Below are 23,708 nucleotides of genomic sequence, written 5' to 3' on the forward strand. Positions count from 1 at the left end.
GACACTGCAGGCTGGCGGCCACAAACCACAGACCCGTTCAAAACAGTCTACCGGCATGTACCCCGGCACTCTCCCTGGACGTGTCGCCATTCTCCCGGTGCTGTCCAGAGCTGGGTCCAAGACAGACGGAGTCTATGACCGTGTCCCCAGTGCAGATACGCCAAGTGCGTGCACGCGCTTCCCCTATCATTCTCGTCCAACACAGAGTCCTGCATAATAGCGACCCTTCTCCCAGTCGTGTCCAGGGAGACAACTCCTCAAGTTCGAGTTGCACTTCAGCCTCACACTCCTGGTGTACAGTCACCTAGTATGGGGAGCGGGGTGGGGTGCAGTCACCTGGGGGTTCTCCTGGTGGCATTGATTCAGGACCTGGTCGAAAGGACCATTCGTGGGTCTAGGGAGCGGGCAGTTGAGAGTGCTACCCAAGCCGGTTTACACTTGTGACCGGGGAGTGCTTGGAGCAGGAACACGCAATCATTATGGGTATAGTGGAGGATTCCTGGGAACAGTGAGCATCCCAGGGAATTGACTGTCTTGTCGATGATCCTAGCCATAATTTAATTTGAAATCATTATCAGTATTGTAACCACTAATCTTTGTGTGTATTTTGTATTTGAATAAAGTTTTGTACGTTCAAAAAAAAGTGTCTACACTTTGCTACATGGATGCACTATGGGGGGGGGGGGGTGCGAGTGACTTTGCCCAGACCCACGACAAAACACTGGGGGCAGTTTTCAGCAGGTTGGTGTCTATGGGCAGCAAGAAACCACAGTCAACGAAAATGGTGCGAAGGCAATCTTGTGACTCAGCTGGGGGACACAGAACAGGGAGCGGTGACTGGGCTGGCGGACACGGGACGGGGAGCGGTGACCGGGCTGGCGGACACGGGACGGGGAGCGGTGAACGGGCTGGCGGACACGGGACGGGGAGAGGGAGAGGTGACTGGCTGGTGGACACGGGACGGGGAGAGGGAGAGGTGACCGGCTGGTGGACACGGGACGGGGTGAGGGTGAGGTGACCGGGCTGGTGGACACGGGATGGGGTGAGGGAGAGGTGACCGGGCTGGTGGACACGGGACGGGGTGAGGGAGAGGTGACCGGGCTGGTGGACACGGGACGGGGTGAGGGAGAGGTGACCGGGCTGGTGGACACGGGATGGGGAGCGGTGACCGGGCTGGCGGACACGGGACGGGGAGCGGTGACCGGGCTGGCAGACACGGGACAGGGAGCGGTGACCGGGCTGGCAGACACGGGACAGGGAGCGGTGACCGGGCCGGCAGACACGGGACGGGGTGAGGGAGAGGTGACCGGGCTGGCGGACACGGGACGGGGTGAGGGAGAGGTGACCGGGCTGGTGGACACGGGACAGGGAGAGGGAGAGGTGACCGGGCTGGTGGACACAGGACGGGGTGAGGGAGGGGTGACCGGGCTGGTGGACACGGGAGAGGGAGAGGTGACCGGGCTGGTGGACACGGGACAGGGTGAGGGAGTGGTGACCGGGCTGGTGGACACGGGACAGGGTGAGGGAGAGGTGACCGGGCTGGTGGACACGGGATGGGGAGGGGGAGAGGTGACCGGGCTGGTGGACACGGGATGCGGAGAGGGAGAGGTGACCGGGCTGGTGGACACAGGACAGGGTGAGGGAGAGGTGACCGGGCTGGTGGACACGGGATGGGGAGGGGGAGAGGTGACCGGGCTGGTGGACACGGGACGGGGTGAGGGAGAGGTGACCGGGCTGGTGGACACGGGATGGGGAGCAGTGACCGGGCTGGCGGACACGGGACGGGGAGCGGTGACCGGGCTGGCAGACACGGGACAGGGAGCGGTGACCGGGCTGGCAGACACGGGACAGGGAGCGGTGACCGGGCCGGCAGACACGGGACGGGGTGAGGGAGAGGTGACCGGGCTGGCGGACACGGGACGGGGTGAGGGAGAGGTGACCGGGCTGGTGGACACGGGACAGGGAGAGGGAGAGGTGACCGGGCTGGTGGACACAGGACGGGGTGAGGGAGGGGTGACCGGGCTGGTGGACACGGGAGAGGGAGAGGTGACCGGGCTGGTGGACACGGGACAGGGTGAGGGAGTGGTGACCGGGCTGGTGGACACGGGACAGGGTGAGGGAGAGGTGACCGGGCCGGTGGACACAGGACGGGGTGAGGGAGAGGTGACCGGGCTGGTGGACACGGGATGGGGAGGGGGAGAGGTGACCGGGCTGGTGGACACGGGATGCGGAGAGGGAGAGGTGACCGGGCTGGTGGACACAGGACAGGGTGAGGGAGAGGTGACCGGGCTGGTGGACACGGGATGGGGAGGGGGAGAGGTGACCGGGCTGGTGGACACGGGACGGGGTGAGGGAGAGGTGACCGGGCTGGTGGACACGGGACAGGGAGAGGGAGAGGTGACGGGGCTGGCAGACACGGGACAGGGAGAGGGAGAGGTGACCAGGCTGGTGGACACGGGACGGGGTGAGGGAGAGGTGACCAGGCTGGCAGACACGGGACGGGGTGAAGGAGAGGTGACCGGGCTGGCGGACACGGGACGGGGTGAAGGAGAGGTGACCGGGCTGGCGGACACGGGACAGGGAGAGGGAGAGGTGACAGGGCTGGCAGACACGGGACAGGGTGGGGGAGAGGTGACGGGGCTGGCGGACACGGGACGGGGAGAGGGAGAGGTGACCGGGCTGGTGGACACGGGATGGGGAGGGGGTGAGGTGACCGGGCTGGTGGACACAGGACGGGGTGAGGGAGAGGTGACCGGGCTGGTGGACACGGGATGGGGAGGGGGTGAGGTGACCGGGCTGGTGGACACAGGACGGGGTGAGGGAGAGGTGACCGGGTTGGTGGACACGGGATGGGGAGGGGGTGAGGTGACCGGGCTGGTGGACACGGGACGGGGTGAGGGAGAGGTGACCAGGCTGGTGGACATGGGACGGGGTGAGGGAGAGGTGACCAGGCTGGTGGACACGGGATGGGAAGGGGGTGAGGTGACCGGGCTGGTGGACATGGGATGGGGTGAGGGTGAGGTGACCGGGCTGGTGGATACGGAACAGGGAGTAGCATCTGGGCTGATCTAGGACACAGAATGGGAGCAGTGACTGGGCAGTAATGGCATTCACTGCCATCAAAGCCCAACTTGTCCCTGCCACCTGTTGCCTACCTGAGCTAATCATGTTTGTCTCATTCTGATCTGAATCCCTCTAAACCCGTGTATCTGCCCAAGTCCCTTTAAATGTTACGACTGCCCCCGTGCTACCACTTCCCCTGGCAGCTCGCTCTACATCCCCACCATCCTCTGGGCAGATTTGCCCTCAAGTCCCCTTTCAATCTTTGCCCTCTCACCTTAACTTTGTGCCCTGGGAGAAAACTGGCAACCTATCTCATCTATACTCATTAATCTTTATGACCTCAGCCCCAGCCTTTTTCACCCCAGAGATCAAAGCTCACACCTAGTCAGTCTCTCCTTAGAACTCAAGCCCCCCAGTTCCACTGACATCCTCATGGATCACTTCTGTACCCTCTCTAGATGTACAGTGGAGACCTTTCTAACTGGTTGCATCACCGTCTAGTACGGAGGGTCACTGCAGAGAATCGAAAGCTCCATCGTGGGCAGTAGTCTCTCAGTATCGCGGACATCGTCAAAAAGCAATCCCTCAAAATGGCGGCATCCATCATTAGGGACCCTCATCACCTAAGACATTCCCTCTTCTCTTCATTACCATTAAAGACAAGACACACACTGTGTTTCAGGAATAGCTTCTTCATCAGATTTATAAATGGTCCATGAACCCATCGACACTACCTCACTATTTTGTTTTGCTCTCTTTATTCACTACTTTTTTCAAATAAACTTACTGTAATTCATGGTTTTTATATTATGCATCCCAATGTATTGTTATCCCAAAACAAGGAATTTCAAGGTGTGTGCCAGTGATGTTAAACCTGATTTGGATTCATCTTAATCACACCCTTCCCAGGTGGGTGACCAGAATTGCAGACAATACTCCCATTGCAGTCACGCCAACATCCTGTACAGTTGGAACATGATGTTCCAGCTCCTGTACTCAGCTTGCCTTCTGAGAATGAAACATGCCATACACCTTCCTGACTACCCTGTGTCAACACCTGAATGGAACTATGACCTGTACCCTCTCAATTCTGCAAATCTCCCCAGGGCCCTGCACACAGGATACTGTGTGTGTGTGTGTGTGTTTTGTGAGTGAGTGAGTGAGTGAATGTGTGTGTTGTGTGTTGTGTGAGAGAGAGAGAGAGAGAGAGAGAGAGAGAGAGAGAGAGAGAGAGAGAGAGAGACAGACACACACACACACACACCCCGGTTTAACTTCCCAAAACACGTCACCTTGCACTCTAAGGTAGACTGCACTGGCCATTCCTTGGCCCACTTTCGCCAGCTGATGCAGACCCTGGATAACCCACCTCAATATCCACCACACCACCGATGTCACGAACCAACGTGGCCTGCCACTAACCACTGCAAATACTTTCCCATCTGACTCATTCAGTGAGGATTGGGCTCAGGGAGTTGGTGATAGGGATGGTGCGGGGATGGGGGAAATGGTGATGGGTGGATGGTTATGATGGGACGGTGTGGGTGGGGGAGATGGGGATGGGGACGGTGTGGGTGGTGGAGATGGAGATGGGGACGGTGTGGGAGATGGAGATGGGGATGGGGATGGGAATGGTGTGGGTGGGGGAGATGGGGATGGGGATGGGAATGGTGTGGGAGATGGGGATGGGGTTGGGAATGGTGTGGACGGGGAGATGGAGATGGGAATGGGAACGGTGTGGGTGGGGGAGATGGGGATGGGGACGGTGTGGGTGATGGAGATGGTGTGGGAGATGGGGATGGTGTGGGTGGGGGAGATGGGAATGGGGATGGGAATGGTGTGGACGGGGAGATGGGAATGGGAATGGGAACGGTGTGGGTGGGGGGATGGAGATTGGTGATGGGAGTGGAACAATACATGAGCTGCTGCAGGAGGCATGGGACATGGTGATGTGGGGTGGGACAATGATGGAGATAGTAGCTGGGTTTGAACACGAGACACGAGAAGCGGATGAGGAATGCCAGGAAGCAGAGACACCCACTCCCCCCACCCCCTCTCTGCACCTCACTCACTGACCTGGAATGTCCATGATCGTCACAGCGACAAAGGAGGCTGTGCCGGACAGGATGTTGGCGATGGTGACCGTTGTGTACGCTGTGGCTGTGCCGGTGAAGAGGTAATGGGTGAGGTACATGAGGGGGATGATGGACCAGCCATGGAGCACCAGCAGGAGTAAAATGTCAACGAGTTTCTCCTGGAAAGTGAACGGCTGCAGCCCTGCCACCTGGAACATCATCTGCGGAACAATCACAAACAGGTCCCTCGTCTCAGAGCCCCCTTTTGCACAGTCAGCCTGTGTAGTCAGTACCTGTGCCACAGCCCCACTCACCCCCACCCACAGCAGTCTCACTGCAGGGATCAGGGCCATCGTAACCGTCCCTGTTCCTCATGATATTCCCACATCCCAGGGATACAGAGTCCGAGCAGCAGGACAGTCACAGAACACTTCAGCACTGATCAGGCCCTTTGGCCCATCTAGCCCATGCCAAACCTTCATTTTGCCTACTCCCATTGACCCACACCCGGACCATAGCCCTTCATACACCTCCCATTCACGTACCTATCCAGATTCCTCTTTAATGTTGAAATCAAACCCACATCCATCACTTTCACTGCCAGCTCGTTCCGAGTGGTCCCCGACCCATGTTCCCCTTAAATATTTCGTCTTTCACCCTTAACTTATGACCTGCAGTTCTAGTCTCAGCCAAAAAGCCTGTTTACCTTTACCCTGTCTATACCCCTCATAGTTTTGTAAACCTCTATCAAATCTCCTTCGTTCTCCAACACTCCAGGGAATGAAGTCCAAACCCATTTAACCTCTCCCTACAGCTCAGGTCCCCTAGTCCCAGCAACATCCTTGTAAATCTTCCTTGAGCTCTCTCGATGTTATTGATATCTTTCCTGTAGGTTGCTGAAGTGTACATAATTCTCCAAATTAGGTCTCACCAACTTCCAAGTTATTTACTCCAATGGGATAACCAAACATCTGGTCATATTATTGGGACTCACGGCGTGTTGGATGATAGATGCCTTCTCTGTCCCATCCATTACCCCTCCTCCCTGTGGGCTTGTCCATTAGTCTGAATCCCCTCTGTCTGAAGTCACTAATCCTTTTTTGCATGATTTCTTTCATATTAGAATTAGAATTAGAATTCAGTTTGAAATAAGACCACAAGTAAGCCATTAGACATAGGAACAGAATTAGGCCATTTGGCCCATCGAGTCCGCTCTGCCATTCAATCATGGTTGATCCTATTTGCCTGTCCTCAGCCCCACTTCCTGGTCTTCTCCCTGTGTCCAATCAAGAACCTATCAATCTTTGCCTTAAATACCCCCAACGACCTGGCCTCCACAGCTGCCAGTGGTAACAACTTTCACAAATTCACAACCCTTTGGTGAAAGAAATTTCTTTGCATTTCTGTTTTAAATGGACACCCCTCTATCCTGAGGCTGTGCCCTCTTGTCCTAGACTCCCCCACCATGGGAAACATCCTTTCCACATCTACTCTGTCTGGGCCTTTCAACATTCTAAATTCCAGTGAGTACAGACCCAGAGACATCCAACGTTCCTCGTATGATAACACCTTCATTCATGGAATCATCCTCGTCAACCTCCTCTGAACCCTCTCCAATGCCAGCACATCTCTTCTTAGATGAGGGGCCCAAAACTGTTCAAAATGGTCAAGGTAAGGCCTCATCAGTGCCTTATAAAGCCTCAGCATTACATCCCTGCTCTCGTAGCCCAAACCTCTTGAAATGAACGTGAACATAGAATTTGCCTTCCTCACTATCAACTCTACCTGCAAGTTAATCTTTAGGGTGTTTTGCACAAGGACTCCCAAATCCCTTTGCATCTCAGATTTTTGGATTTTCTCCCCATTTAGAAAATAATCTCTACATTTATTTCTACTACCAAAGTGCATGATCGTGCATTTTCCAACATTGTATTTCATTTGCCACTTTCTCCCAATCTGTCTAAGTCCTTCTGCAGCCTTCCTGTTTCCTCAACACTACCTGCCCCTCCACCAATCTTCATATCATCTGCAAACTTGGTAACGAAGCCATCTATTTCATCATCTAAATCATTGATATACAGCATAAAAAGAAGCGGTCCCAACACTGACCCCTGCGGAACACCACTAGTCACTGGCAGCCAACGGAAAAAGATTCTTTCATTCCCACTCACTGCTTCCCACCAATCAGTCAATGCTCTAAGCACGCCAGTAACTTTCCTGTAACACCATGTGATCTTAACTTGGTAAGCAGCCTTATGTGTGGCACCTTGTCAAAGGGTTTCTGAAAGTCCAAATATACAACCTTCACTGCATCCCCTTTATCTATCCTCCTTGTAATTTCCTCAAAGTATTCCAACAGGTTCGTCAGGCAAGATTTTCCCTGAAGGAAACCATGCTGACTTTGTCCTATCTTGTCCTGTGTCACCAAGTACTCCATCACCTCATCCTTAACAATTGACTCTAACATCTTCCCAACCACTGAGGTCAGGCTAACTGGTCTATAATTTCCTTTCTGTTGTCTTCTTCCTTTCTTAAACAGTGAAGTGACATTTACAATTTTTCAGTCCTCTGGCATCATGCCAGAGTCCAATGACTTTTGAAAGATCATTACTAATGCCTCCACAATCTCTATTGCTACCTCTTTCAGAACCTTTGGATGCAGTTCATCTGGTCCGGGTGACTTATGTACCTTTAGGTCTTTCATCTCCTCCCTTGTAGTAGTAACTGCATTCACTTCCTTTCTTTCACAGCCTTCAAAATCTGACACACTGCTAACGTCTTCCACAGTGAAGACTGATGCAAAATACTCATTTAGCTCATCTGTCATCTCCTTGTCTCCCATTATTATTTGTAGTACTGTATTATGCAGAGTACTTCACCATGTATTCAACATGAGCCTGAGGCTCCGGAGGGTTCCTATACTGTGGAAGACGTCCTGCCTCGTCCCTGTGCCGAAGATGCCGCACCCCAGCGGCCTCAATGACTACAGACCGGTGGCATTGACCTCCCACATCATGAAGACCCTGGAGGGACTTGTTCTGGAGCTGCTCTGGCCTATGGTCAGGCCACACTTAGATCCCCTCCAGTTCGCCTACCAGCCCCAACTAGGAGTTGAGGATGCCATCGTGTACCTGCTGAACCGTGTCTATGCCCACCTGAACAAGCCAGCGAGCACTGTGAGGGTCATGTTTTTTGACTTCTCCAGTGCGTTCAACACCATCCGCCCTGCTCTGCTGGGGGAGAAGCTGACAGCGATGCAGGTGGATGCTTCCCTGGTATCATGGATTCTTGATTACCTGACTGGCAGACCACAGTACGTGTGCTTGCAACACTGTGTGTCCGACAGAGTGATCAGCAGCACTGGGGCTCCACAGAGGACTGTCTTGTCTCCCTTTCTCTTCACCACTTACACCTCAGACTTCAACTACTGCACAGAGTCTTGTCATCTTCAGAAGTTTTCTGATGACTCTGCCATAGTTGGATGCATCAGCAAGGGAGATGAGGCTGAGTACAAGGCGACGGTAGGAAACTTTGTCACATGGTGTGAGCAGAATTATCTGCAGCTTAATGTGAAAAAGACTAAGGAGCTGGTGGTAGACCTAAGGTACCGGTGACCCCTGTTTCCATCCAGGGGGTCAGTGTGGACATGGTGGAGGATTACAGATACCTGGGGATACGAATTGACAATAAACTGGACTGGTCTAAGAACATTGAGGCTGTCTACAAGAAGGGTCAGAGCCGTCTCTATTTCCTGAGGAGACTGAGGTCCTTTAACATCTGCCGGACGATGCTGAGGATGTTCTACAAGTCTGTGGTGGCTAGTGCTATCATGTTTGCTGTTGTGTGCTGGCGCAGCAGGTTGAGGGTGGCAGACACCAACAGAATCAACAAACTCATTCGTAAGGCCAGTGATGTTGCGGGGATGGAACTGGACTCTCTGACGGTGGTGTCTGAAAAGAGGATGCTGTCCAAGTTGCATGCCATCTTGGTCAATGTCTCCCATCCACTACGTAATGTACTGGTTGGGCACAGGAGTACATTCAGCCAGAGACTCATTCCACCGAGATGCAACAGGAAGTCATTCCTGCCTGTGGTCATCAAACTTTACAACTCCTCCCTTGGAGGGTCAGACACCCTGAGCCGGTAGGCTGGTCCTGGACATTTCATAATTTACTGGCCTAATTTACATATTACTATTTAACTATTTATTACTATTTTCTATTACTATTATTTCTATGACTATTACTATTTACTAATAGTAATATTACCATTACTATTTCTATTGCTACTTATTATTTATGGTGCAACTGTAACGAAAACCAATTTCCCCCGGGATCAATAAAGTATGACTATGACTTCTCCGCCATCATTTTCTAGCAGTCCTATATCCACTCTCATCTCTTATGTTTTACATACTTGAAAAAGCTTTTACTATCCACTTCGAGCAACACACAAAATGCTGGAGGAACTCAGCAGGCCAGGCAGCATCTATGGAAAAAAGTACAGTCGATGTTTCAGGCCGAAACCCTTTGTGACCCTTCCGGGCCAATATCCACTTTGATATTGTTCGCTAGCTTGCTTTCATATTTAATCTTTTCCCTCCTAATGATTCTTTCAGTTGCTCTCTGTAGGGTCTTAAAAGCTTCCCAATCCTCTGCCTTACCACTAATTTCTGCTTTGTTGTATGCCCTCTCTTTTGCTTTTACATTAGCTTTGACTTTCCTTGTCAACATGGATATACTGTTTTGCCTTTGGGTATTTCTTTATTTTTGGAATACATCTATCCTGCACCTTCCTCATTTTTCAAAGAAACTCACAGCATTGCTGATCTGCTGTCATTCCTAACAGTATCTCCTCCCTGTTCACTTTGGCCAACCCTTCTCTCACACCAATTTGTACTGTAATTGTAATTTCCTTTACTCCGCTGAAATACTGCTATGTCAAATTTTACTTTCTCCTTATCAAATTTCAAGTTGAACTCAGTCATATTGTGATCACTGACTCCTTCGGATTCTTTTACTTTAAGCTCCCTAATCGCCTCCGGTTCATTCCATAACACTCATTCCAGTATAGCTGATCTCCTAGTAAGTTCAGCGACAAACTGCTCTAAAAAGCCATCTCGTAGCCATTCAACAAGCTCAGTCTCTTGAGATTCATTTCCAACCTGATTTTCCCCAAATGACCTGCATGTTGAAATCTCCCATGACTATCATAGCATTGCCCTTTTGACATGCCTCTTCTGTTTCCGTTGTAATCTGATCCACATCCCAGCTACTGTCAGGAGGCCTGTATATAACTGCCATCAGGATCCTTTTACCCTTGCAGTTTCTTAACTCAACTCACAAGGATTCAACATTTTTCAGTCCTATGGCACATCTTTCTACTGATTTGATGCCATTCTTTACCAGCAGGGCCATGCTTCCTCGTCTGCCTACCTTCCTATCCCTCCGACACAACGTGTAACCTTGGACATTCAGCTCCCAACTACAACCATCTTTCAGCCATGACTCAGTGATGGCCACAACGTCATACCTGACTATCTTTAAAAGTGCAACAAGATCATCCACCTTATTTCTTATACTCCCTGCATGGAGATATAACACTTTCAGTACTGTATTTGCTCCCCTTTTTGAATCTGCATCCCTAATACACTGATACTCACCCTGCCGGCTGTAATTTCGCCCTATCATCTGCCTGCCCTTCCTGATAGTCTGACTGCACGCTATCTTTGAACACAAGAACATAAGAAATAGGAGCAGGAGTCGTCCATCTGGCCCGTCGAGCCTGCCCCACCATTCAATAAGATCACGGCTGATCTGACCATGGACTCATCTCCACCTAACTGCCTTTTCCCCATAATCCTTAATTCCCCTACTATGAAAAAAATCTATCCAACCTTGTCTTAAATATATTTACTGAGGTAGCCTCCACTGCTTCATTGAGAAGAGAATTCCACAGATCCACCACTCTCTGGGAAAAGCAGTTCCCCCTCATCTCCATCCTAAATCTACTAGCCCGAATCCAGTGGAAGCAATTTTTCTGCCTCTATCTTATCTATCCCTGTCATACTTTTATATGTTTCTATAAGATCTCCTCTCATTCTTCCGAATTCCAGCGAGTGCAGTCCCAGGCTACTCAATCTCTCCTCATAGTCTAACCCCCTCAAAGAACCATAGAACCATAGAAACTACAGCACAGAAACAGGCCTTTTGGCCCTTCTTGGCTGTGCCGAGCCATTTTCTGCCTAGTCCCACTGACCTGCACACGGACCATATCCCTCCATACACCTCCCATCCATGTATCTGTCCAATTTATTCTTAAATGTTAAAAAAGAACCCGCATTTACCACCTCGTCTGGCAGCTCATTCCATACTCCCACCACTCTCTGTGTGAAGAAGCCCCCCCTAATGTTCCCTTCAAACTTTTCCCCCCCTCACCCTTAACCCATGTCCTCTGGCTTTTTTCTCCCCTTGCCTCAGTGGAAAAAGCCTGCTTGCATTCACTCTATCTATACCCGTCATAATTTTATATACCTCTATCAAATCTCCCCTCATTCTTCTACGTTCCAGGGAATAAAGTCCTAACCTATTCAACCTTTCTCTGTAACTGAGTTTCTCAAGTCCCGGCAACATCCTTGTAAACCTTCTCTGCACTCTTTCAACCTTTTAATATCCTTCCTGTAACTTAGTGACCAAAACTGAACACAATACTCCAGATTCGGCCTCACCAATGCCTTATAAAACCTCACCATAACATTCCAGCTCTTATACTCAATACTTTGATTAATAAAGGCCAATGTACCAAAAGCTCTCTTTATGACCCGATCTACCTGTGACGACACTTTTAGGGAATTTTGTATCTGTATTCCCAGATCCCTCTGTTCTACTGCACTCCTCAGTGCCTTACCATTAACCCTGTATGTTCTACCTTGGTTTGTCCTTATTCACACAGAGAGTGGTGAATCTGTGGAATTCTCTGCCACAGGAAACAGTTGAGGCCAGTTCATTGGCTATATTTAAGAGAGAGTTAGATATGGCCCTTGTGGCTACGGGGATCAGGGGGTATGGAGGGAAGGCTGGTGCAGGGTTCTGAGTTGGATGATCAGCCATGATCATAATAAATGGCGGTGCAGGCTCAAAGGGCCGAATGGCCTACTCCTGCACCTATTTTCTATGTTTCTATGTCCTTCCAACGTGCAATACCTCACACTTGTCTGTATTAAACTCCATCTGCCATTTTTCAGCCCATTTTTCCAGCTGGTCCAAGTCCCTCTGCAGGCTCTGAAAACCTTCCTCACTGTCTACTACACCTCCAATCTTTGTATCATCAGCAAACTTGCTGATCCAATTTACCACATTATCATCCAGATCATTGATATAGATGACAAATAACAATGGACCCAGCACTGATCCCTGTGGCACACCACTAGTCACAGGCCTCCACTCAGAGAAGCAATTCTCTACCACCACTCTCTGGTTTCTTCCATCGAGCCAATGTCTAATCCAATTTACCACCTCTCCATGTATACCTAGCGATTGAATTTTCCCAACTAACCTCCCATGCGGGACCTTGTCAAAGGCCTTACTGAAGTCCATGTAGACAATATCCACTGCCTTCCCTTCATCCACTTTCCTGGTAACCTCCTCGAAAAACTCCAACAGATTGGTCAAACATGACCTACCACGCACAAAGCCATGTTGACTCTCCCTAATAAGCCCCTGTCTATCCAAATGCTTGTAGATTCTGTCTCTTAGTACTCCCTCCAATAACTTACCTACTACTGACATTAAACTCACAAGCCTATAATTTCCCAGATTACTTTTCGATCCTTTTTTAAACAACGGAACAACATGAGCCACTCTCCAATCCTCTGGCACTTCACCCGTAGACAGCGACATTTTAAATATTTCTGCCAGGGCCCCTGTAATTTCAACACTTGTCTCCTTCAAGGTCCGAGGGAACACTCTGTCAGGACCCGGGGATTTATCCACTTTAATTTTCCTCAAGACAGCAAACACCTCCTCCTTTTCAATCTGTACAGTTTCCATGATCTCACTACTTGATTCACTCAATTCCATAGATTTCATGCCAGCTTCCTTAGTAAATACAGACGCAAAAAACCTATTTAAGATCTCCCCCATTTCTTTTTGTTCCGCACAAAGCCGACCACTCTGATCTTCAAGAGGACCAATTTTATCCCTTACAATCTTTTTGCTCTTAATATACTTGTAAAAGCTCTTTGGATTAGCCTTCACTTTGACTACCAAGGCAACCTCATATCTTCTTTTAGCCCTCCTGATTTCTTTCTTAAGTATTTTCTTGCACTTCTTATACTCCTCAAGCACCTGATTTACCCCCTGTTTCCTATACATTTCATACAACTCCCTCTTCTTATCAGAGTTGCAATATCCCTTGAGAACCAAGGTTCCTTATTCCTATTCAATTTGCCTTTAATCCTGACAGGAACATACAAACTCTGCACTCTCAAGATTTCCCCTTTGAAGGCTTCCCACCTACCAATCATATCTTTGCCAGAGAACAACCTGTCCCAATCCACGCTTTTTAGATCCTTTCTCATTTCTTCAAATTTGGCCTTCTTCCAGTTCAGAACCTCAACCCTAGGACCAGATCTATCCTTGTCCATGATCAAATTGAAACTAATGGTGTTATGATCACTGGAACCAAAGTGCTCCCCTACGCAGACTTCTGTCACTTGCCCTAATTCGTTACCTAACAGGAGACCCAATATTGCATCCTCTCTAGTTGGTCCCTCTATATACTGATTTAGAAAACTTTCCTGAACACATTTTACAAACTCTAAACCATCTAGACCCGTAACAGTATGGGAGTCCCAGTCAATGTATGGAAAATTAAAATCCCCTACCACCACAACTTTATGTTTCCTGCAGTTGCATCTCTGGAATCAACCTGGTGAATCTCCTCTGCACCGCCTCCAAAGCCAGTATATCCTTCTTCAAGTAAGGAGACCAGAACTGCACACAATACTCCAGATGTGGCCTCACCAGTACCCTGTATAACCTCCCAGCTCTTAAATTCAATCCCTCTAGCAATGAAGGCTAACGTTCCATTTGCCTTCTTGACAGCCTGCTGCACCTGCAAACCAACCTTTTGTGATTCATGCACAGGCACTCCCAAGTCCCTCTGCACAGCAGCATGCTGTAATTTTTTACCATTTAAATAATAATCTGCTCTTTCATTTTCCCTTCCAAAGTGGATGACCTCGCATTTACCAACATTGTACTCCATCTACCAGACCCTTGCCCACTCACTTAGCCTATCTATATCTCTCTGCAGACTCTCCATATCTTCTGCACAATTTGCTTTTCCACTCAATTTAGTATCATCAGCAAACTTAGATACCCTACACTCAGTCCCGTCTTCCAGATCATTAATGTATATTGTGAACAGCAGCGGCCCCTGCGGCACACCGCTCGCCACTGATTGCCTACCAGAGTAACATCCATTTGTCAAACAGGACAAACTTACTTTTTTACCATCCATCCTATCCTGAGTCCCTTTACTCTGGTTCCCAAACCCCTGTCAAACTAGTTTCAACCCTCTCAACAGCTCTAACAAACCTGCCCTCGAGTTCAGATGCAACCCGTCACTTTCGAACAGGTCATACCTCCACCCAGAAGAGATCCCAATGATCCAAGAATCTGAAGCCCTGCCCCCTGCACCAGCTTCCCAGTCACACATTAATTCGCCAAATCATCCTGTTTCTACCTTCACAGGTGCGTGGCACAGGCGGCGATCCAGAAATTACTACCCTGGAGGTCCTGCTTCTCAGCTTTCTACCCAGCTCTCTAAATTCTCTTTTTAGGAACTCTTTGCTTTTCCTTCCCATGCCATTGGTACCAATAAGTATCAAGACACCTGGCTACTCTCTCTCCCCCTCCAAAATGCTGTGGGCACAATCTGACACACTACTGACCCTGGCACCTGGGAGGCAACATACCATTCGATCTGAATAGAGAGGGTCCTTACTGGCTTTACAGCTAACTGGGAGGGAGAGCAGTGAGTCAACATGACGTGGGCCTTGACCACCTCTGGTATTAAAAGAACAACTTCAGACCCTAAGTAATCATCCTTCTCATAAACTCTCATTCTCACCTTTATCACTGCGCCCAAAGAGGCAGATGACAGTCTGCCTACATGATGGAAGAATTCTCTGTACAGAAGCTTCTCCGAATGATTGTTTTGATCGGTGTGGAAGTTCTCAAATCATCAATATACAATAATAGACAATAGACAATAGGTGCAGGAGTAGGCCATTCGGCCCTTCGAGCCAGCACCGCCATTCACTGTGATCATGGCTGATCATCCACAATCAGTATCCAGTTGCTGCCTTATCCCCATAACCTTTGATTCCGCTATCTTTAAGAGCTCTATCCATCTCTTTCTTGAAAGCATCCAGAGACTTGGCCTCCACAGCCTTCTGGGGCAGACCATTCCATGTATCCACCACTCTCTGGGTGAAAAAGTTTTTCCTCAACTCCGTTCTAAATGGCTTACCCCTTATTCTTAAACTGTGGCCTCTGGTTCTGGACTCACCCATCAGCGGGAACATGCTTCCTGCCTCCAGTGTGTCCAATCCCTTAATAATCTTATATGTTTCAATAAAATCCCCTCTCATCCTTCTAAATTCCAGAGTATACAAGCCCAGTCGCTCCAATCTTTCGACATATGACAGTCCCACCATCCCGGGAATTAACCTTGTGAACCTATGCTGCACTCCCTCAATAGCAAGAATGTCCTTCATCAAATTTGGAGACCAGAACTGCACACAGTACTCCAGGTGTGGTCTCACCAGGGCCCTGTACAGCTGCAGAAGGACCTCTTTGCTCTTATACTCAATTCCCCTTGTTATGAAGGCCAGCATGCCAATAGCTTTCTTCACTGCCTGCTGTACTTGCATGCTTGCTTTCAGTGACTGATGTACAAGAACACCTAGATCTCGTTGTGCTTCCCCTTTTCCTAACTTGACTCCATTTAGATAATAATCTGCCTTCCTGTTCTTACCACCAAAGTGGATAACCTCACATTTATCTACATTAAACTGCATCTGCCATGCATCTGCCCACTCACCCAGCCTGTCCAAGTCACCCTGCATCCTCATAACATCCTCCTCACATTTCACACTGCCACCCAGCTTTGTGTCATTGGCAAATTTGCTAATGTTACTTTTAATTCCCTCATCTAAATCATTAATATATATTGTAAACAGCTGTGGTCCCAGCAGTGAACCCTGCAGTACCCCACTGGTCACCGCCTGCCATTCCGAAAGGGACCCGTTAATCGCTACTCTTTGTTTTCTGTCAGCCAGCCAATTTTCAATCCACGTCAGTACTCTGCCCCCAATACCATGTGCCCTAATTTTGCTCACTAATCTCCTATGTGGGACCTTATCAAAGGCTTTCTGAAAGTCCAGGTACACTACATCCACTGGCACTCCCTTGTCCATTTTCATAGTTACATCCTCAAAAAATTCCAGAAGATTAGTCAAGCACGATTTCCCCTTTGTAAATCCATGCTGACTCGGGCCGATCCTGTTACTGCTATCCAGATGTGTCGTAATTTCATCTTTTATAATTGACCCCAGCATCAGCAGTTGGTTCCTTACCAGGATTGCACAACAGGGCACAAGGTAGTTCACGAGGTCCCAGAGGAGAGCCGAGAGCCAGAAGCTGCAAACGTGGATGGTACTAAGCAATTGCATGTGCTTGGATTTCAGGCTGCGCTCCAATACCAGCAGGAGGGAGAAGCTGCTGGCTAGGAAAGCCATTCCATACATCAGGTTAAAGGACAAAGCAAAGCCAGTCTGATTCCTGTTCATTGACAAACAGGGAGTGAAGAGTCAGTATAAATCACCATTGGATCTGAGCACCCAGACTGACAGAAACCCCGTCCCAGCCCTGACTACACCACTCAGTAACACCCCCCACCCCAGCAGTCCTTTCTCCCCCCCTCAGCATTCTCCCATCACCCAGACTGACAGAAACCCCAACACAGCCCTGACTACACTGCTCAGTTACCCCTCCATGTCCTCTCCCACAGCTGCAACGACCAGTATCCCAGCCCCTCAATTACCCTCGGACACCCGAACTCACCAAGATCCCTGTATCCAGCCTTTGAAGGGAATACCGCTCCCAGATTGGCATTGATAGACCAACCAGGGGCCGACTCAGGTCTGGGAGAGACGTCCCTTCGGAACAATGGTTGTTGAAGAGCTACACTCCCCAATGGACAAGGAATGCCAGAGGTTTCTAGTGGAAGTGATATCCTAATCCTACTGTACTCAGCATTAGTTACTGGTCAGGAAACTGGGAGTGGGAATAAACATGTCATTTTTGATTTGGGAGGCTGTAATGACAGCTGTTCCACAGCTGATAGGCTCAGGTACCAGATCTCAAACATCTCTAATGATATAATAATAGGCTGGCACACTGGCGTAACGCCTCACAGTGTGAGAGATCGCTGGCGTAACGCCTCACAGTGTGAAAGATCGTTGGCGTAATGTTTTACAGTGTGAGAGATCGCTGGCGTAATGCCTCACAGTGTGAAAGATCGTTGGCGTAATGTTTTACAGTGTGAGAGATCGTTGGTGTAACGCCTCACAGTGTGAGAGATCGCTGTTCAGGGTTCAAATCCTGCTGCTATCTGTTAGGAGTTTGTACGTCCTCCCCCTGACTGCGTGGGTTTCCTCCAGGTGCTCTGGTTTCCTCCCACAGTCCAAAGACATGGAGGTTAAAGTTAGCAAGTTGTGGGCATGCTTCGTTGGCTCTGGAAACATGGCGACACTCTGGGCTGCCCCAGCACAGTCTTGCTGATTTAATGTGATGTAAACAATGCATTTCACTATATGTTCTAATAAAGGTGTGACAAATAAAACTAATCTTTATATCCTTTGATTCATATTTAGATGTGGAGAGGAAACACAGAGACCAGGACAGAGACAGATGAAGTGACGAGGAGGAGGTAGCAGATAAACCCAATATGGAGACTGTACTCTTTTGTAGAATGGAGCATTTACAAACTGAGACTAGGCTGCTGTGACTGTTCGACACCCACCTCTATGTTGCTGTGAGAATAGTTACAACATAGAACAGTACAAACCTTTTACCCTAGTCCAAGATCAATCAACCCTTCCCTCCTACATAGCCCTCTATTTTTCTATCATCCATGTGCCTATCAAATGTTCTGAATGTATCTGCCAGACTGATGAGGCAACGTGGCATCCTCTGTAAGAACATCTGCACATTCCGTGTGTGTGTGTGTTTGTGTGTGTGTGTGTGTGTGTGTGTGTGTGTGTGTGTGTGTGTGTGTGTGTGTGTGTGTGTGTGTTTGTGTGTGTGTGTGTTTGTGTGTTTGTGTGTTTGTGTGTGTGTGTGTGTGAGAATTTCCTCCAGGTGCTCTGGTTTCCTCTCACAGTCCAAAGACGTACCGGATAGTTGGTTAATTGGTCATTGTACATTGTCCTGCGATTAGGCAAAGGTTAAATTGGTGGGCTGCTGAGGGGACAGCTCAAAGTGCTGGAAGGGCCGTTTCCATTTTGTATCTCTAAATAAATAAATTGAAAATAAAATAATTGCCAATACACACTCATTCAGCTGGTCCAAGGCCTCCTCTGTAACGTTGCGGGGCTGGGGGTAGTTGGTGGTGCTGATCGATGCTTCTGGCCCCGCCAGCATCTTGAACAGGGCATTGTCCACCAGCATCAGAGAGGTTCCAGGAGTGTGGAAGGCCAGGTTATTAAACAAAGCTTCAATCCGAACACCTGATCTGGTGCTTTGGAAAGAAGCGCTCACTAAAATGTCTGCGTTAAGCGTTGATCCTTTCTTCACAGAATCACTGAGCAGATAGTTTATAAGATCACCTGAAAGAAATGTTGCCAGAAACTGAGAGATACCCCCACAACAAATAAAACACAGGCATCACTGCAAATCTCTGCCTGGTTTCCCTTCTTCCCTTCATTTACAGTCCACTGTCCTCCCCATTGTCTTCAGCCCTTTGCCCCTACCACCCCCTCGACCTACAGCTCCCCCCTCTGCATTGTAAACACCTCTAACTACTCTATAATGCTGTCTGCATCGGAGATACATTAAACACAAGACCATGAGGTGTAGGAGCAGAACTAGGCCATTCATTTGCACTTCAAGCTTATTTTTTATATAGTTCTTTATAATTGTTGAACTTTTTCTGCATGTCATGCCAACACACAACAAATTCCTAATAGATGTACATATATATGGTGAATAATGTTCATCCTATCACAATTGAATCATGATTTCCAGTCTCTCCCTCCCTCACCTACTAATCAGCCCCCTCACCTGGATCCACCCATCACCTGCCAATCAACCCCTCACCTGGATCCACCCATCACCTGCCGATCAGCCCCCTCACCTGAATCCACCCATCACCTGCCAATCAATCCCTCACCTGGATCCACCCATCACCTTGATCCATTCATCACTGCTGGATCCACCCATCACCTGCCAATCAACCCTTCACCTGGATCCACCCATCACCTGCCGATCAGCCCCCTCACCTGGATCCACCCATCACCTTGATCCATTCATCACTGCTGGATCCACCCAACCCCTGCAAAATCTCACATGTCTAACTCAGTACTCACCCTTGACATGCTTGGGCTTTGCAAGCTGTTCTGGGAGCAGCCCCTCGTACATCTGGGCCAGTTGCACTGCCAGGCTGGAGTTACCATCCACAGAGTAGGGGACAATGCTGGAACCGTACTTGCTGAGAGTCAGGTTTAGAGGGGGCGAGTCCTTGGGTCCTGGAAATGTCTTGGCTACAATCAGCGCGCAGCTAGCGAAAATAAGCGGGATCATAAACTGGGCTGCGATCACCTTCCAGTTCCGCCAGCTGTAGGTAGCTCGTTTCAGAAACATAGCGTAAAACTGCTGCAAGAAGAGTCTCACCTGCAGCAGACAAAGCATACGAGGTACACCAGATCATTCACAAAGACATCGACTCCAGCCATGCGGTATCAGCTTTCCATTCGCCAAGCACGGAGCATGGACACCAGGCTCAACAACGTTCTGTGATGGTACCTGCTTTTGGGTATTTGTAACTGTGCAAATGACTTGCATGTAACCTGTCCTGGTCCAACCACATAGACCATAAGATATAGGAGCAGAATTAGGCCACTTGGCCCATCGAGTCTGCTCCACCATTTCATCATGACCACATAGACGCTACACCCGAGGAAGTTCATTAACACCTCTGTTTCTTCAAGATGCTGAAGTAATTAGGCACGTCCCTATCGACTTTTACCCGTTTTTAATCGATGCACCGTAGAAAGCATCCTGTCTGGATGATCCATACTTGGTAAGGGAACTGTTCTGCTGTGACTAAAAGGAACTGCAGAGTGTGCTGACATGGTGGCTGAATCAACCTCCCCTCCGTGTACCTGTCTGCACTTCTCAGAGCGTCAGCAAAGCAGCCAGCAGGATCAAAGAGCCCACCCACTCTCGACATTCTGTCTTCTCCCCTCGCCTATCAGGCAGAAGGTACAAAAGCATGAAATCACCTACCACCAGGCTCGATGACAGCTTCTATCCCACTGTCATTACACTACTAAATGGTCTCCTAGTACAGTACAATGGACTCTTGACCTCACAACCAACCTTACTGTGATCTTGCCCCTTATTCTCTGCCTGCTCTGCACTTTCTCTGTAGCTGTGACCCTTTATTCTGCATTCTGTTACTGTTTTACCTCAATGCACTGTGGAATGAAATGATTGGCATGCAAAACTTTTTTTTCCACTGTACCTCAGTACATAAGACCTAGGAGCAAGAGTTGGTCATCTGGCCCATTGACCCTGCTCTGCCATTCACTAAGATCGTGACTGATCTTGCCATGGACTCACCTCCCCTACCTGCCCTTTCCCCAGAACCTGTAATTCCTTACTATGCAAAAATCTATCAGTACCTTAAATAGATTTAATGAAGTAGCCTCCACTACCTCGCTGGGCAAAGAATTCCACAGGAGATTCACTCCTGTCTGGGAAAAACAGTTTCTCTTCATCTCCATTCTAAATCTATTCTCCCAAATCTTCAGGTTGTCCTCTCGTTCTAATCTCATGTACCAGAGGGAACAACTTTCCTGCCTCTATCGCAACTATACTTTCCAGAATGCTTTGTTTCACTAAGATCCTCTTTCATTCCCCTGAATTCCAGTCAGTATAGTCCCTGGAAACGTAATCTCTGCTCAGGGGCTCACCCCCACCCCATCTGCAGAATCAACCTGCCATCTCCAAAGCCAGTCTATCTTTCCTCGAGTAAGGGGACCAGAAGTGCAGGCAGTAGTTAGGAAAAGGGAGAAGGTTCTGAAGAGAGAATTTAGGGAGCTCAGGATTGCTGCCTGTGCAACATGCCAGCGAGGGCAAGAATAGGATGAATGCATGGCTGAGGAACCAGTTCAGGAGGCAGGTCTTCTAGATTACTGGGATCTCTTCCAGGGAAGGCATGGGATAGTTATACCCGATCCTGAAGGGCACCAACATTCTTTCGGGCAGGTTTGCTAGAACTGTTGGGGGGGGGTTTAAACTAATTTTCAGGGTGGTGGGAACCAGAGTGATAGAGCTAAGGATGGGGTAGTTGGTATACAAGCAAAGGCGGTCTGTAGTAAGATTGTCAGGCAGGACAGGCAGATGACAGGGCAAAATTGCAGTCAGTGGGATGAGTTGCAGTGTAACATGGAGACAAAATTGTAAAGGCTGATGAATACAGGACTGAAGGTGTTATATTTGAATGCATGTAGTGTATAGAATAAGGTAGATGATCTTATAGCACAGTTAAGAGCTTGACAGGTATGATGTTGTGGGTATCACTGAGTCGTGGCTGAAAGAAGATCATAGTCGGGAGCTTAAGAATCCAAGGATACACATCATGTTGTGAGGACAGGCAGGAAGGCAGAGAGGGTGATGTGGCCCTGTTGGTAAAAAATGAAATCAAATCATTAGAAAGAGGTGACATAGTATTGGAAGATGTAGAATCCTTGTTGGCACAGTTAAGAAGCTACAAGGATAAAAAGACCCTGATGGGAGTTACGATGCCAATAAAAAGTATTCCGGATTGGGTGCTGTGTAATAAATTGGATTTGATTAGGGATCTTAAGGTAATGGAACTCTTAAGAAGTGGTGATCATAATAAAATTCTCCCTCAATTTGAGAGGGAGAAGCTGAAATCAGTATTACATTAGAGTAAAGGGAATTACAGCAGCACGAGGGGGGAGCTGGCTAAAATTGATTGGAAGGGGAACACTAGCAGTGACGATGGCAGACCAGTAATGGCTGGAGTTTCTGGGAGCAATTTGGAAGGTGCAGGATATATACATCCCAAAGAGGAAGAAGTTTTCTAAAGGCAGGATGATGCAACCGTGGCTAACAAGAGAAGTTAAAATCACATAAAAGAAAAAAAAGAGGGTATATAATAGAGCAAAAACCAGTGGGAAGTTAAAGGATTGAGAAGCTTTTAAAAACAAACAGAAGGCAACTAAAAAAGCCATAAGGAGGGTAAAGGTTAAATATGAAAGTAAGCTAGTAATAATATTAAAGAGAATAGTAAATGTGTTTTTCAGGTATATAAAGAGTAAAAGAGAGACAAGAGTAAATATTGGCCCACTGGAAAATGACGCTGGAGAGGTAGTAATGGGGGACAAGGAAATGGCAGATGAACTGAATAAGTATTTTGCATCAGTGTGGAAGACACTAGCAGTACGCCAGAAGTTCACAAGTGTCAGGGGGCAGAAATGAGTGCAGTTGCTAATACTAGGGAGAAGGTGCTTGGGAAACTGAATGGTTTGAAGGTGGATAAGCCAACTGGACCAGATGGACTACACCCCAGGGTTCTGAACGAGATGGCTGGAGAGATTATGGAGATATTAGGAATGATCTTTCAAGAATCACTAAATTCTGGAATAGTTCCAGAGGACTGGAGAATTGCAAATATCACACCACTCTTCAAGAAGGGAGAGAGACAGAAGAATGGAAATTATAGGTCAGTTAGTCTAACCTCAGTGTCTGGGAAGATGTTGGAGTCCATTGGAAAGAATAATGTTTCAGGGCACTTCGAGGCACATAGCAGGCCAAAGTCAACATCATTTCCTCAAGGGAAAATCTTGCAAGGCAAATCTGTTGAAATTCTTTGAGGAAATAACAAACAAGATACACAAAGAAGATTGGTGGATGTTGTGTACTTGGATTTTCAGAAGGCCTTTGACTTGTTAATGCTTACCAAGCACCCATGTTATTACAGGAAAGATTCTAGCATGGATAGAGAATTGGCTGATTGGCAGGAGGCAAAGAATGGGAAAAACTAGAGCCTATTCTAGTTGGCTGTTTCGCAGGGGTTGGTATTCGGACCACTTCTTTTTACATTGGCGATCAATCACTTGGATGGTGGAATTGATGGCTTTGTGGCCAAGTTTGCAGACAATTTGAAGATAGACTGGGCCAGGTTGAGGAAGCAGGGGGCTGCAGAAGGACTTAGACAAATTAGGACAATGCGAAAAGAAGAGGCAGATGG

At 48.6% G+C, this 23,708-nt stretch overlaps 1 protein-coding gene across 1 annotated transcript in view; it reads right to left on the bottom strand.

The window, feature by feature from the left end:
* abca3b (ATP-binding cassette, sub-family A (ABC1), member 3b) overlaps nt 1-23,708 on the bottom strand; it is a 112,134-nt gene that overhangs the window by 21,848 nt on the left and 66,578 nt on the right. The window contains exons 18-21 of the mRNA XM_072269589.1: nt 19,795-20,098; nt 18,762-19,035; nt 16,783-16,987; nt 5,140-5,359 (exon numbers count right to left, since the gene is read on the bottom strand). Of these exons, the coding sequence (XP_072125690.1) occupies nt 5,140-5,359; nt 16,783-16,987; nt 18,762-19,035; nt 19,795-20,098 (1,003 nt within the window). The remainder of the gene's footprint in view (nt 1-5,139; nt 5,360-16,782; nt 16,988-18,761; nt 19,036-19,794; nt 20,099-23,708) is intronic.

The sequence above is a fragment of the Mobula birostris genome, chromosome 9 (assembly GCF_030028105.1).
Source record: "Mobula birostris isolate sMobBir1 chromosome 9, sMobBir1.hap1, whole genome shotgun sequence".
NCBI classification, from domain to species: Eukaryota; Metazoa; Chordata; class Chondrichthyes; order Myliobatiformes; family Myliobatidae; genus Mobula; species Mobula birostris.